The sequence below is a fragment of the Mus musculus genome, chromosome 17 (assembly GCF_000001635.26).
Source record: "Mus musculus strain C57BL/6J chromosome 17, GRCm38.p6 C57BL/6J".
Classification (NCBI taxonomy): Eukaryota; Metazoa; Chordata; class Mammalia; order Rodentia; family Muridae; genus Mus; species Mus musculus.
The window spans coordinates 35,616,225-35,631,222 of NC_000083.6; the positions used below are offsets into that span (position 1 = coordinate 35,616,225).

General features: G+C 50.0%; 1 protein-coding gene across 1 annotated transcript; it reads right to left on the minus strand.

Annotated features, from left to right (window-relative positions):
* Positions 1–1,698: 1,698 nt before the first annotated feature.
* Gm9573 (predicted gene 9573) lies at positions 1,699–10,413 on the minus strand. The gene is made up of 3 exons (NM_001244654.1): positions 10,153–10,413; positions 2,398–7,007; positions 1,699–2,058 (listed from the first exon to the last, which is right to left on the minus strand). The coding sequence occupies exons 1-3, from the start codon at positions 10,211–10,213 to the stop codon at positions 1,909–1,911; spliced, it is 4,821 nt and encodes a 1,606-aa protein (NP_001231583.1). The 5' UTR covers positions 10,214–10,413; the 3' UTR covers positions 1,699–1,908.
* Positions 10,414–14,998: the final 4,585 nt, after the last annotated feature.

The following is a 14,998-nucleotide window of genomic DNA, read 5'->3' on the forward strand; positions in this document are numbered from 1 at the left end:
AACAGCATCACTTCAAGACCTCTGCTTCAGTTCCTGCCTTGAATTCTTATCTTGGTTTCCCTCTATGGATTACAAATCTAAGATGAAATAAACTGTCCCTTCCCCAAGTGGCTTTTGGTCAGTGGTGGTGGTGGTGGTGGTGGTGGTGGTGGTGGTGGTGTGTGTGTGCTGGGAAAGCAGCTTTTGTTTTGTTTTTTCAAACAATGTCTCCGTATTAATGAGCTCATCCTGACTATCCTGGGACTCAGTATGTACAGCAGGCTGGCCTTGAACTCCCAGAGATCCACCTGCCTCTGCATCCTGAGTGCTGGAATTAAAGGAATGGCTACCATGCTCCGCTCCTTAAATGTTTTTACATGACCCTTTCCAGATTCCTGTCAGGAGGAGACACCTTTTTGCAGAGCAGTCAATACAGCTTCTGCTTCTAGTTGATGGATCTTAAAAGTGGTCTCATGGTGACATTGTCCCCACCTATATTTGCCGCAACACAGCCTTGTGAGTAAAACATAACTTCCAGTTTTTCTGTCCCTTCTGAGTAGTGGGAGCAGAGAATTGTTTCTCTTGCTGCGAGCAGGGATGAGCCTATTAACACAGCTAGTTCTTTCCTGAAGGCTCTGCCCCAGGTGAGAACCTTTTGTCATTCTCTGGATTCAGAGTGGCTTTGTCTCTGCAAACAGCTGCCCCATGTCCTCCAGACCTAGAAGGGCACGCAGCCTCTACCCTGAACCACCGAAGTCATGCACAAGAGGGGACTCGCTCCTCTTCCGCTCTGGTTTCTGCATACAACAACCTGATTCTAGACCTGTCCTGCTGTAGACCCTTCCCCCGAGTCCCTCCCCTGTCACTTTTGCAAACCCAATTTCCCCAAATCTCTAGCTGTGTTAGTTTGAATGAGCATGGCTCCCATAGGACTACTATGTTGACTACTTGGTCCCCAGTTGGTGAAACTTTGGGAAGGTGTGGCATGTGAGAGAAGGTATGGCAGGAGGTGTGGCCTCGTGTAGGGTGTGCTCTTGTGGGAGGAGTGTGGCCTTGTGTGTGGGGTGTGATCTTGTGGGAAGAGGTGTGGCCTTATGAGAGGGGGTGTGGCCTTGTGTGGGGATTGATCTTGTGGGAGAAGGTGTGGCCTTGTGAGAGGGGGTGTGGCCTTGTTGTGTGGTGTGATCTTGTGGGAGGGGTGTGGCTTTGTCGGAGGAGGCGTGGTCTTGTTGGAGGAAGTGTTGCCTTGTGGGAAGAGCTGTGTTACTGAGAATGAGCTTTAATATTTCAAAAGTTCGAGTCATTCACAGAATTTCTCTGTTTCACGGTTGAGTCTCAAGATGTGGGATCTTAGCTACCGCTCCAACAACAAGCCTGCCTATCTGCTGCCATGCTCTCCGCCATTTTGTGTGTGGACTCTAACCCTCTTAAACTATAAACACCCCCCCCCCTATAAACTCCCATAAGCTGCCTTGGTCATGGTATCTTATCACAGCAATGGGGAAAAACCAAAAAAACAAGACACCAGGATATTCGTTCCTGCTTGGGACAGGAAGACCAAGAAAATGGGCACATGTGGATCATGAACGTGACCTCTGGATTTTCCTGTGGAGATTGGGAAGGCCACACAGATTCTAGAACGAGTGCTCTCCCATGTTACCGGGAAATTTCCCTTCAGAGCTCTAGACCTCCACCCATGCATATAGATCCTCTTCAGACATGTTGGATGTTTTTATTTCTTTGTGCAATGACCAAACAATGCATTATCCTCCTTCGCGTGTCTGGTAAAGACAGAAGAGAAGCATGTATCTTTGTCAGGGATGTCAGGGACCCGAACAAAGCTGGAAAGGGACTCCTAGAGGGGCATACAGAAGAAGCAGCGGCCGGGTCTCCTCAGAAGGATGAAGTCCTGGGTTTCATGGAAAGTAATTATATCCTTGTCATCTCTACGACATTGAAGGTTCTTGGTCTCCTCCAGGAGCAGGTAGGGCTCCCTGGAGTCATAGCAGATCCTCCAGGATCAGGATGGGAGTTGTAGAATATTCCATCAGCAGCATTTCTCAGAGACAGGTATCTTCTCTAGAAAAAGAGTCCACAATTTAACGGTCCTGTTTGCTCCTCCCAGGCACTTACCATGGGCAACTTTGTAACCATCCTCCTCTCTTTCCAACAACCCTTCTTTCATGCTCTAACCATCCCCCTCCCTAAAGCTCCCCCTGGCCTCCACTCATCTTGGCACGCTTTGTTCAGATTCAGTGAACTCTCTGGGATGTGGATACACTCTTCTGATTATAACTTCCTGTTTCTACTTGTAACTCTCCTGATCTCCATTTCTTCCCATCTACTTCTGACGTAAGACCGCTGTGATTCACCACCCCCTGCTTTCCCTAAGCAACTTGTTATATATCAGGTACTTACCACATAAATAAATAGCCCAGCAGAGAGTCCCATGACCACGATAACAGAGGCTAGGGTGATGAGAAAGATTTCCCAGGGCTTCAGGGATCCACTGGGCTTCACTTCCATCACTGGAGTCCCAGTGTGGTTGGAGGTAGTGTGTGTTCCAGTGGAAACTGTCAGGCTAGAGGAAGTGTGGGTGGCACTCAGGCTAGAGCTGGAACCTGTGCTGGTTCTGATGGAGGTCGAGTTGAGTGTAGAGACTGAGGCTGTGCTAGGTCCAGAGGTGGTCGGGGTAGATGTAGATGCAAAGGCTATGCTGGTCCTAATGGAGGCTGAGGTGGATGTAGAAGCAGAAGCTTTGCTGGTCCTAATGGAGGCTGGGGTGAATGTAGAGGCAGAGGTTATGCTGGTCATAGTGGAGGTCAAGCTGAGTGAAGATGCAGAGGTCTTGCTGAGCCCAGTGGTAGTCGGGGTGGGTGAAGAAGAGGAGGCAGAGTTGGATGCAGTGGTGGTCAGGGTAGGTGTAGAGCCTGAGGCAGTGCTGAATGCAATGGTGGTCAGGGTGGGCACAGATCCTGAGGCACTTCTGGATGCAGTGGTGGTCTGGGTGGGTGTAGAGCCTGAGGCACTGCTGGATGCATTGGTGGTCGGGGTGGGTGTAGAGTCTGAGACAGTGCTGGATGCAGTGGTGGTCGAGGTGGGCTTAGAGTCTGAGGCACTGCTGGATGAAGCAGTGGTCGGGGTGGGTGAGGAGCCTGAGGCAGTGCTGGATTCAGTGGTGGTCAGGGTGGGGGTAGTACCTGAGGCAATGCTTGATGCAGTTGTGGTCGGGGTAGGTATAGAGCCTGAGGCAGTGCTAGATGCAGTGGTGGTAGGAGTGGGTGTAGATCTTGAGGCAGTGCTGGATGTAGTGGTGGTCTGGGTAGGTGTAGAGCCTGAGGCAGTGCTAGATTCAGTGGTGGTCAGGGTGGGGGTAGAGCCTGAGCCACTGCTGGATGCAGTGGTGGTCAGGGTGGGTGTAGAGCCTGAGCCAGTGCTGGATACAGTGGTGGTCGGGGTGGGTGTAGATCCTGAGGCAGAGCTGGATGCAGCGGTGGTCAGGGTAGGTGTAGAGCCTGAGGCAGTGCTGGATTCAGTGGTGGTCAGGATGGGGGTAGAGCCTGAGCCACTCCTGGATGCAGTGGTGGTCAGGGTAGGTGTAGAGCCTGAGGCAGTGCTGGATACAGTGGTGGTCGGGGTGGGCGTAGATCCTGAGGCAGTGCTAGATGCAGTGGTGGTAGGAGTGGGTGTAGATCTTGAGGCAGTGCTGGATGTAGTGGTGGTCCGGGTAGGTGTAGAGCCTGAGGCAGTGCTGGATTCAGTGGTGGGCAGGGTGGGGGTAGAGCCTGAGCCACTGCTGGATGCAGTGGTGGTCAGGGTGGGTGTAGAGCCTGAGCCAGTGCTGGATTCAGTGGTGGTCAGGGTGGGGGTAGAGCCTGAGCCACGCCTGGATGCAGTGGTGGTCAGGGTAGGTGTAGAGCCTGAGCCAGTGCTGGATACAGTGGTGGTCGGGGTGGGCGTAGATCCTGAGGCAGTGCTAGATGCAGTGGTGGTAGGGGTGGGTGTAGATCTTGAGGCAGTGCTGGATGTAGTGGTGGTCCAGGTAGGTGTAGAGCCTGAGGCAGTGCTGGATTCAGTGGTGGTCAGGGTGGGGGTAGAGCCTGAGCCAGTGCTGGATACAGTGGTGGTCGGGGTGGGCATAGATCCTGAGGCAGAGCTGGATGCAGTGGTGGTCAGGGTGGGTGAGGAGCCTGAGGCAGAGCTGGATGCAGTGGTGGTCAGGGTGGGCATAGATCCTGAGGCAGAGCTGGATGCAGTGGTGGTCAGGGTGGGTGAGGAGCCTGAGGCAGTGCTGGATGCAGTGGTGGTCGGGGTGGGCATAGATCCTGAGGCAGAGCTGGATGCAGTGGTGGTCAGGGTGGGTGAGGAGCCTGAGGCAGTGCTGGATTCAGTGGTGGTCAGGGTGGGGGTAGAGCCTGAGCCACTGCTAGATGCAGTGGTGGGCAGGGTGGGGGTAGAGCCTGAGGCAGTGCTGGATACAGTGGTGGTCGGGTTGGGCGCAGATCCTGAGGCAGTGCTAGATGCAGTGGTGGTAGGGGTGGGTGTAGAGCCTGAGGCAGTGCTGGATTCAGTGGTGGTCAGGGTGGGGGTAGAGCCTGAGCCACTCCTGGATGCAGTGGTGGTCAGGGTAGGTGTAGAGCCTGAGGCAGTGCTGGATACAGTGGTGGTCGGGGTGGGCGTAGATCCTGAGGCAGTGCTAGATGCAGTGGTGGTAGGAGTGGGTGTAGATCTTGAGGCAGTGCTGGATGTAGTGGTGGTCCGGGTAGGTGTAGAGCCTGAGGCAGTGCTGGATTCAGTGGTGGGCAGGGTGGGGGTAGAGCCTGAGCCACTGCTGGATGCAGTGGTGGTCAGGGTGGGTGTAGAGCCTGAGCCAGTGCTGGATACAGTGGTGGTCGGGTTGGGCGCAGATCCTGAGGCAGAGCTGGATGCAGTGGTGGTCAGGGTGGGTGAGGAGCCTGAGGCAGTGCTGGATGCAGTAGTGGTTGGGGTGGGCATAGATCCTGAGGCAGAGCTGGATGCAGTGGTGGTCAGGGTGGGTGTAGAGCCTGAGCCAGTGCTGGATACAGTGGTGGTCGGGGTGGGCATAGATCCTGAGGCAGAGCTGGATGCAGCGGAGGTCAGGGTAGGTATAGAGCCTGAGGCAGTGCTGGATTCAGTGGTGGTCAGGGTGGGGGTAGAGCCTGAGCCACTGCTAGATGCAGTGGTGGTCAGAGTGGGTGTAGAGCCTGATCCAGTGCTGGATGCAGTAGTGGTTGGGGTGGGCATAGATCCTGAGGCAGTGCTAGATGCAGTGGTGGTAGGGGTGGGTGTAGAGCCTGAGGCAGTGCTGGATGCAGCGGTGGTCAGGGTAGGAATAGAGCCTGAGGCAGTGCTGGATTCAGTGGTGGTCAGGGTGGGGGTAGAGCCTGAGCCACTCCTGGATGCAGTGGTGGTCAGGGTAGGTGTAGAGCCTGAGCCAGTGCTGGATACAGTGGTGGTCGGGGTGGGCGTAGATCCTGAGGCAGTGCTAGATGCAGTGGTGGTAGGGGTGGGTGTAGATCTTGAGGCAGTGCTGGATGTAGTGGTGGTCCAGGTAGGTGTAGAGCCTGAGGCAGTGCTGGATTCAGTGGTGGTCAGGGTGGGGGTAGAGCCTGAGCCAGTGCTGGATACAGTGGTGGTCGGGGTGGGCATAGATCCTGAGGCAGAGCTGGATGCAGTGGTGGTCAGGGTGGGTGAGGAGCCTGAGGCAGAGCTGGATGCAGTGGTGGTCAGGGTGGGCATAGATCCTGAGGCAGAGCTGGATGCAGTGGTGGTCAGGGTGGGTGAGGAGCCTGAGGCAGTGCTGGATGCAGTGGTGGTCGGGGTGGGCATAGATCCTGAGGCAGAGCTGGATGCAGTGGTGGTCAGGGTGGGTGAGGAGCCTGAGGCAGTGCTGGATTCAGTGGTGGTCAGGGTGGGGGTAGAGCCTGAGCCACTCCTGGATGCAGTGGTGGTCAGGGTAGGTGTAGAGCCTGATCCAGTGCTGGATACAGTGGTGGTCGGGGTGGGCGTAGATCCTGAGGCAGTGCTAGATGCAGTGGTGGTAGGAGTGGGTGTAGATCTTGAGGCAGTGCTGGATGTAGTGGTGGTCCGGGTAGGTGTAGAGCCTGAGGCAGTGCTGGATTCAGTGGTGGGCAGGGTGGGGGTAGAGCCTGAGCCACTGCTGGATGCAGTGGTGGTTAGGGTGGGTGTAGATCCTGAGGCAGTGCTAGATGCAGTGGTGGTCGGGGTGGGTGCTGATCCTGAGGCAGTGCTGGATGCAGTGGTGGTCGGGGTGGGTGTAGAGTCTGAGACAGTGCTGGATACAGTGGTGGTCAGAGTGGGTGTAGAGCCTGAGCCAGTGCTGGATACAGTGGTGGGCACAGATCCTGAGGCCTTGCTAGATGCAGTGGTGGTCGGGGTGGGTGTAGATCCTGAGGCAGTGCTGGATACAGGGGTGGTTGGGGTGGGTGAAGAGCCTGAGGCAGTGCTGGATGCAGGGGTGGTCGGGGTAGGTGTAGATCCTGAGGCAGTGCTTGATGGAGTGGTGGTCAGGGTGGGCGTAGATCCTGAGGCAGTGCTGGATGCAGTGGTGGTCGGAGTGGGTGTAGAGCCTGAGCCAGTGCTGGATACAGTGGTGGGCACAGATCTTGAGGCTTTGCTAGATGCAGTAGTGGTCGGGGTAGGTGTAGATCCTGAGGCAGTGCTGGATGCAGGGGTGGTTGGGGTGGGTGTAGATCCTGAGGCAGTGCTGGATGCAGTGGTGGTCGTTGTGGGTGTAGAGCCTGAGGCAGTGCTGGATGCAGGGGTGGTCGGGGTGGACATAGATCCTGAGGCAGTGCTGGATGCAGTGGTGGTCAGGGTGGGCTTAGAGTCTGAGGCAATGCTGGATGCCTTGGTGGTCAGGGTGGGCATAGATCCTGAGGCAGTGCTAGATATAGTGGTGGTCGGGGTGGTTTCATAGTCTGTGGCTATGCTCTTCGTTTCTGATGAAGGATTTGAAGTTGTGGTGGAGGAAATATGGGCATAACCTATGGTATAACAGAAGTTTTTTCTGAATAAGACCATGATAAGTACCCAGGGCATACTTATATATTTGTTTTCTGCTTTCTCCTTTGTTAAATTCATTGCATGGGTGATTTTTTTCAGTGCTCCTCAGTGCTCCGTGCACACCACTCTTGATTATCTAATCAAGTTTTAGAAATATTGATGGTTTCCTTGTGCCCACAGAGGTCAGAAGAACGTGTTGGAATCCCTGGCACTGGAATTACAGAGGGTTCTTGGGAATGGGCCTTTGGTACTGTGAAGAGCATCCCATATTCCAACCTACTGAGCCATCTCTCCAGCCCCACAGTGAATTTTTTTTCCATTTTTATTAGGTATTTAGCTCATTTACATTTCCAATGCTATACCAAAAGTCCCCCATACCCACCCACCCCCACTCCCCTACCTACCCACTCCCCCTTTTTGGCCCTGGCGTTCCCCTGTACTGGGGCATATAAAGTTTGCGTTTCTAATGGGCCTCTCTTTCCAGTGATGGCCGACTAGGCCATCTTTTGATACATATGCAGCTAGAGTCAAGAGCTCCGGGGTACTGGTTAGTTCATAATGTTGTTCCACCTATAGGGTTGCAGATCCCTTTAGCTCCTTGGGTACTTTCTCTAGCTCCTTCATTGGGAGCCCCCCACAGTGAATTTTAGACCAGCCTAGCCTACATCAGACCATGTCTAAACAAACAAACAAACAAACAAACAAAAACTCTCAAGAAGCTAAACAAAATAAGAGCAATGATAACATCAAAAAGCAAGACTGAGTTTATCTGATAAACATTATTTTTTTAAAGATTTATTTATTTATTTATTTATTATATGTAAGTACACTGTAGCTGTCTTCCGACACTCCAGAAGAGGGCGCCAGATCTCATTACCATGTGGTTGCTGGGAATCGAACTCAGGACCTTTGGAAGAATAGTCAATGCTCTTAACCGCTGAGCCATCTCTCCAGCCCATCTGATAAACATTCTATATTCTCACATTAACAAAATCTCAGTTTAAAAAAAAATACCAGAAAGGAATTGGAGGGCTGGGGCCCACCTTAGTGGTAAGCGTTTGCCAAATACAGATAAAGACCTGTCTTTGAACCTCAGCTTGAATGTGCAGACACTCATGTACAAACACACACACATACACACATACATAGACACATGCATAGACACACAGAGAGAAGGGGTGGGGGTGGAGAATTACCAGGTAACTGGATAAAAGTTTTATATAAGTGTGTGTTGTGTGGTGTGTGTAAACATTAATGTATTCTATTGCTGTTATAAAACCTCCCACAAAAGCAACCTGAAGGGAGGAAGGATTTATTCGGCTCACAATTCCAGGTCATGGTTCCTTCTTGGAGGTCAGCTAAGGATGACCCAAAGTAGACCAGGCAAGTGAAAAGGGTGGACTTGACTGGGAATGTCTTGAAGGATAAAATTAATGAATCAAAATATAGTTTGGAGAAGGGACTGGAAAGGTGGCTTGATGGCTAAGACCACTTATTGCTTTCAGGGGACCCAAGTTTGGCTCCCAACATCCATACGAGGCAACTACTTATAACATCCAACAGCCCTGTTCTGCTCTCCCCAGCTCTGCGCACACATGGCGCATGGATATGCAGGCAGACAATTTACATAAAGTAAACTGTTAGTTGGCTTGATTTTTGGTTCAAAATGATGAATTCCCCCCCAGGATTCCCACTTCCTGCTTCTGTGCAGGCAGAGCGTGGAGTGTTCATTGATGTCAGAACCAAAGCAAAAAACAGTCAAGGCTTTCAGGTTTTTGAGAGGGCTCACTCTGTACCAAGGTTGTCTTTGAACTGACCCACAATCCTCCTGCTTTAGCTTCCTCTGTGCTGAGATGACAGGTCCCCATGCTGAGAAACACTGAGGGGTTTCTTACCCACAACAGGAGCCCAGCTTTTATCATAACATATCAGAAGCCCCCTGGAAGAAGCCCAGTGAGGCTACAACCCGATGGGGTCTTTCACCTTTTGCTCTTCTGTAGAATCCAGAAGGTTCTTCCTGTCTACTTGAGACGGCCCCTCCTTCACAACCACCTCACACAGAGAGCCTTCCTTTAATTTTATGATCACTGTTGTCTTTAAAATTAGCTTGCCAATAGATCACCTATTATCCTCTGCCCATTGTTAAATTTTCATACAGTCCTACTAGGTAGGTAGCTCTGGCTGGCTGCTGAGACCTCAGGCATGAGGAACCATGCCCAGATCTACTTGTTTGATTTGAGTTGAGTTTTTTTGTTTTTTGTTTTTTCAATCTTTTGCTGAATTCCAAACCCAGGGTCTCCCACTTGCTGGGCAAGCACCCTGCCCACGAGCTACCTCTAGCTTCTTGTTTCATTCTATACTATGTTATTTCAAGACAGAGTCTTACCACGTTGACAAGGCTACTGTTGAACTTGCTTCATAGCCCAGATAAGCCTTGCCATTTTCCCACCTCAGGCTCCCTGGAGCTGGAATTATGGGCCTGTGCTCCCCTCCCCCCACCCCCCCACCCCCGCCCCCAGTTAGCATTTTAGATCCTATTCTTCTTGATCTAAGATCAGCTTAAGGTGATTTAGAATTAGGGTTACAGACCGGAGAGAAATGACCCTAAAAAAAAAAACCAGTCAAGTCACAGGCTGGAGAGATGGCTCAGTGGTTAAGAGCACTGACTGCTCTTCCAGAGGTCCCGAGTTCAATTCCCAGCAACCACATGGTGGCTTACAACCATCTGTAATGGGATTGGATGTCCTCTTCTGGTGTGTCTGATGACAGCTACAGTGTACTCATATACATAAAATAAATAATTCTTTTAAAAAACCCATTAAGTCTTCTCAATATTTAAACACCTAGCCTACACCACACAGGTTATCCTTGTTCACAGATGCATACACCAAGGCCTGGGAAAGCCAGTCCCACACAGCGTGCTTAGTAAGTGGAGCCATGGCTTAGGCTGTAAGCAATGTGAGACCAGAGACTACGGTGTCCATTGCTGGTTCCTGGGCAGTGATACACCATTGCCCTGACTAGATAAAAGGATGGCTCTTTGTGGAGAAAACTGGAGCTTGTCCCAACGTCTCCCGCCTCCTCAGAAGCAGCCAGACCATCCGAGTTTAGATAAAAATCACTCACCACTTCCTAAAAGCAGGATCTGCAAAAGCAGCCAGCACCAGAGGCTGCTTCTCCTCTGCATCTTCCTCTGCCTCCCTGTGACTGGCAGGCAAAGACACCTGGATCCCAAAATGTGGCCAAGTTCTAGAGAGTTCTTGAGAAAGAGGAGGTAAAGATGGGCTCCCAAGAGCTCCGTTCTTCTAAGGGCTTTGCGCCTGGGAAGGAGGCGGTCAGATGCCTGAGATGTTAAGTGTCCTCCGCACTGGGCTGTCACCTTGTTCTCATCACTGAAGTGTGGCTGATACCTTTATAGGTTCCTGTGGGCTAGGGAGAGGCTGGGCTCTTGTCTTGACAGACTGCCAAGTGTGAGCATGTAAGGAAACAGTACTGAGTCTGGGAAGGCAACGGCCTAGGGGTCAAGGGGATGGTACTTAGGCAAAGAATGGCATGATCACACTGCGCTGGGTTGAAACAGGAAGAGAAAAAGGAAAGAGGATCAAGATTGTCAGAGGCAAAGGATCCGCCCCTGAGGCAGGGATGGGGTCAGAAACCTGTTCTAGCTCATTTGTTTCCTGGTCAAGAAATTCTGTGGTTTGACGTTAGCAGAGAAAAAGTCCTAAGGATCTCAGCTGAAGGGCAGGACCCTATGTCACCGAAGCAAATGAAAACATAAGATTTGAAAGGGAGCCATGGGTAGGGAACGGGGCGCCTAGATAGTAGGCATGTGGTACACTCATTGGCTCACACTGAATCAACCGAGGAAGAGAGAAGACCCAGGTTCAGCCGAGCCATCTTTGTGTTCTGTCTTTGTCCGTTTTCTGTTGTTATCACAAAGGACTCATCTTAGTTTGATCTCTGTTGCTGTGACAAAACAGTCTGACCAAAAGCAATTTAGGGAGAGAAAGATTGATTGATTGATTGATTGATTGATTGATTGATTGTAAGCCTGGTAGGCTTACACTTCCAGGTCACAGCCTACCACTGAGGGAAGTCAGAAAAGAGATACAAGGAGGAGCTTGAGGCAGAAACCATGAAACAGAAACAGAAAGGCTGTGTTTTCTCTCTCACTCTTTAGCTCCCTTGCTGGCTCATGTTCAGCTAGCTTCCATATACAGTGAAAGACCATCTACATAGGGATAGTGCTGCCCACAGTGGCTGGACCCTTCTGTATCAACAATCAAGATATCCTACAGGTATACCTTTAGGCCAATATACTCCAGGTAATTCCTCCATCCAGACTTCTCTCAGATGATGCTAGGCTGTGTCAAGTTGACAATTACTATTAATTGGGGCAATGGCTGAAACTGGAGGCTTAAAAACAAAAAAGTTGCTTTAGCTCATATTTTAGGAGTCTTAAAAACCAAGATCAGACAGCCCCCAATGCTTGGCTCTGGTGAAAGCTATTCATTGGAACATGATGGTCGATGTCATGGTGGGTGATGTCATGGTGGGTGATGTCATGGTGGATGATGTCATGGTGGATGATGTCATGGTGGGTGATGTCATGGTGGATGATGTCATGGTGGATGATGTCATGGCAGAAGCTCTTGTGAGTGGAATGAATCACATAGTTGAGATAATGAAGAAAGGGTTTTTAGGAATATACTAGGTTCTCTGATCCTTCCCTGTTCTCTCCAGACCGAGAAAGCCCCAATCATGAAGAAAGCATCAACCCTCCTCGAAGTGCCAGTCACCTCCCCCTAGACCTCTTGACTCTCAACCATGGATGTGCCCCTCCATTGGAGATTTCCCACCTAGGACCCTCCTCACCTTTCCCAACAAGGCATTTTTCCATAGTATACACCATGGTAAGTCACAGGCTCTGCTTTCGGCATCTGAGTTTAATGGAAGACAAACAGTCTGAATCCTCTATGAGCATTGAGTTTGGTCTGGACACTTGGATGTTGCCAGCTCAGAGCACACATGGTCAGCTAAATGAGTGTGAGTGGACAGATCCAAATGAGCAGAGGGTTTTGGGGGACATGGGGAAGGGATACCACATGCCAGGATGACAGATGCCACTGGTTAGTCAGCCTGTGAGAGGGGAGAAACTCAAGCAAGAGGAAACGTTTCTGCCTGTCAGTATGCAGGTGAGTGGACATTTTTCATGAATAAGACCTGTTGTGAGAAAGCTGGCAGGTATCTGGAGATGTGAAACAGATTGGAACAAATGGGTCTGAGACAGGAAGGGACGTGGCGCGCTGCATAAGACTCAGAGGTGAGTACCAGTGTGGCCATGATGGGCCTCTCCTGAAACTAAGACAAGAGGCTCCAGTCTTCCAGCAGCCCTTGTTCTAAAACTGGTAGCTCTCTAAGAAACAGACCTTGCCAGCCCAATCCAGACTCAGCCGGAAGTGGGGATCTTGGATGCAAATTCAGAGTTTTGATTTGGCTACTTTGCAAAAGTCGTACTGTGTGTACTGATCAGAATCTAAATGTAACTAATCTCTCTACTCGTCCTCAAAGCAGGAAGCTCGGAGCACTTTATTAATTCCCATGACTCATCTTTCAGGTCACGCACTAATGCCATAAGCACTTTCATTCTGTCTTCTGTGGTCTGGGAATTTGCTTTCTGAGATGGGGGTTTGCTGTGTAGCCCAGGTTGGCCTCAAACTACAGACCCCGATCCCCTCTTTAGTCTCCCCAGTGCTAGACATAGATACACCATTAGATCCAACAATTGCTTTTCCTTTTGTGTCTGTGTAGTGCTTGGGATGGAACCCTGAGCCTTCTGCACACCAGACAGACCTCCCACCACCACAGAGCTACCTGGCTTTAATTTTACTTTATTCTTTTTCCTTCATGAGAGGCAACATTACTGGCTTATGTGCCATCAGCTGAACATTGTCACACAGCTGAACATTGTCATACAGCTGAACATTGTCATACAGAAGAGAAACTGAGGAAAACAATTTGGTCAATCTAACTGGGTGTGATAGCACATGCCTGGAATACCAGGACTCGGGAGGGGGAAGCAGAGAATATGGGGTTCAAAACCAGCCTCAGATACACAGTAAGTTCAAAGTCAATCTAGGCTACCTGAAACCCTGTCTCAATAAACACATCTAACCCCCACCCCTCAAAAAAACAAAACAAAACAAAACAAAAAACCCTAAAGCTGACCCTAAAGCTGCCCATGGATGTTTGTGGGCAGCTATGAAGCCATGACATACACATTTAAACCCATTTGCTTCTACAGTTAATGGTTTTTTTAAATTAAATTTTATTTATTATATGTAAGTACACTAGCTGTCCTCAGACACCAGAAGAGGGAATCAGGTCTTGTTACAGATGGTTGTGAGCCACCATGTGGTTGCTGGGATTTGAACTCAGGACCTCCAGAAGAGCAGTCAGTGCTCTTAACCACTGAGCCATCTCTCCAGCCCCCAGTTAATGTTTCTAACAGTGAAAGTCTTTATGGACCCGAGCCAGCTTGATTTTGTTTGTTTCCTCCTTGGCTCTCTCTCCTGTTGTCTTTCTACACTTAAGATATCTGACACTGTGTGGATTTCCCTGAGTATATCGACGGTAAACGTTCTCTGAAAGCCGAGCTGAAGGAATGGCCTTCCTCAGAGAGCACACACATGTTTTCCCTAACACACACAGGCATGGCCATTGGAGGATTCTTTAAAAGATAGCCTTAGAGATTCACAGAGATTCGCAGAGATCTCCCGGCTTCTGCCTCGTGAGTGATGTGAGTAAAGGCATGAACCACCACACCTGGTCCCATCTTCTCCTCTTAAAAACAAAAACAAAAACAAAAACAAAAAACAAAAAAAAACAAAAAAACAATTTTATGTCATGCATGGTGGTATGCCTCTTTAATCCCAGCACTCAGGAAGCAGAGATAGGAGGATATCAGTGAGTTCAAAGCCAACCTCGCCTAAAAATCAAGTTCCAGGACAGCCAGGATTACAAAGAGAGACCCTGTATCAAAGAACAACACTTATTGGTGTGGGGTGGTGCAGAAAAGGGTACTGGATCCCTGGGGCTGGGTTGCCTCTGTGGGTACTGGGTATTGAATTCATGTCTCTGGGAGAACAACAAATGCTTTTAACCAAGCTGAGTCTGTTGCTTTTATTTTTTATTTTTAAAACACCCTTTGTAGGACTTGAAGAGATGACTTAGAAATTAAGAACACTATCTGTCCTTCCAAAGGACCCGGGTTAGGATCCTAACATCCACAAGATGGCTCACAGACAATTACGACTCCAGTTGCAGGGGATCCAGGATCCTCGTCTGGATCCTGGGGTACTTCACTCATGTGGTGTATTTGCAGGCAAGACACACATATAAAATCAAAGTAAATACCGCGTTTCTGCATTACCATGCATGGTAAGTGGGCATGCATGGGAACAGGAACTTTACTGGTGCTACAGAGTATGGAGAGCACGCTGGGGTGGGGGTGGGGCGTGTGGAAGGCTTTGATCCCAGCCCAAGTCATCTAAGGACCAGGCATGGCTTATACCTTTAATCCTAGCACTTGGGAGGCAGACCCAGGTAGATCTTTGTGAGTTTAAGATCAGCCTTGCCTGTGTAGTGAGTTCCAGACCAGACAGTGCTACATGTGAGACCCTTTTTCAAAGAAATCAATAGCAATAAATAAACAAATTCCAAGTCTTTTATGTAAGATTTCTCGACTCTAGGAGGCTGAGCCTCCAGTGTCATGGGACTAGGGTCTTGCGAGTGACCTTCAGTGTGTGACGCTAGCTGAAAGTTATATTAAATACTGTTGAATGTACTGTTTGTTTTTACAGGCATGTGTTTCTTACCCTTCCCTGTACCATACCAAGAGACAGGCAATTTTACTTGTATTTCCTCCTAGGAGGGATGAATTTCATTTTAGTTTATATTTGCAGGGCAGGTT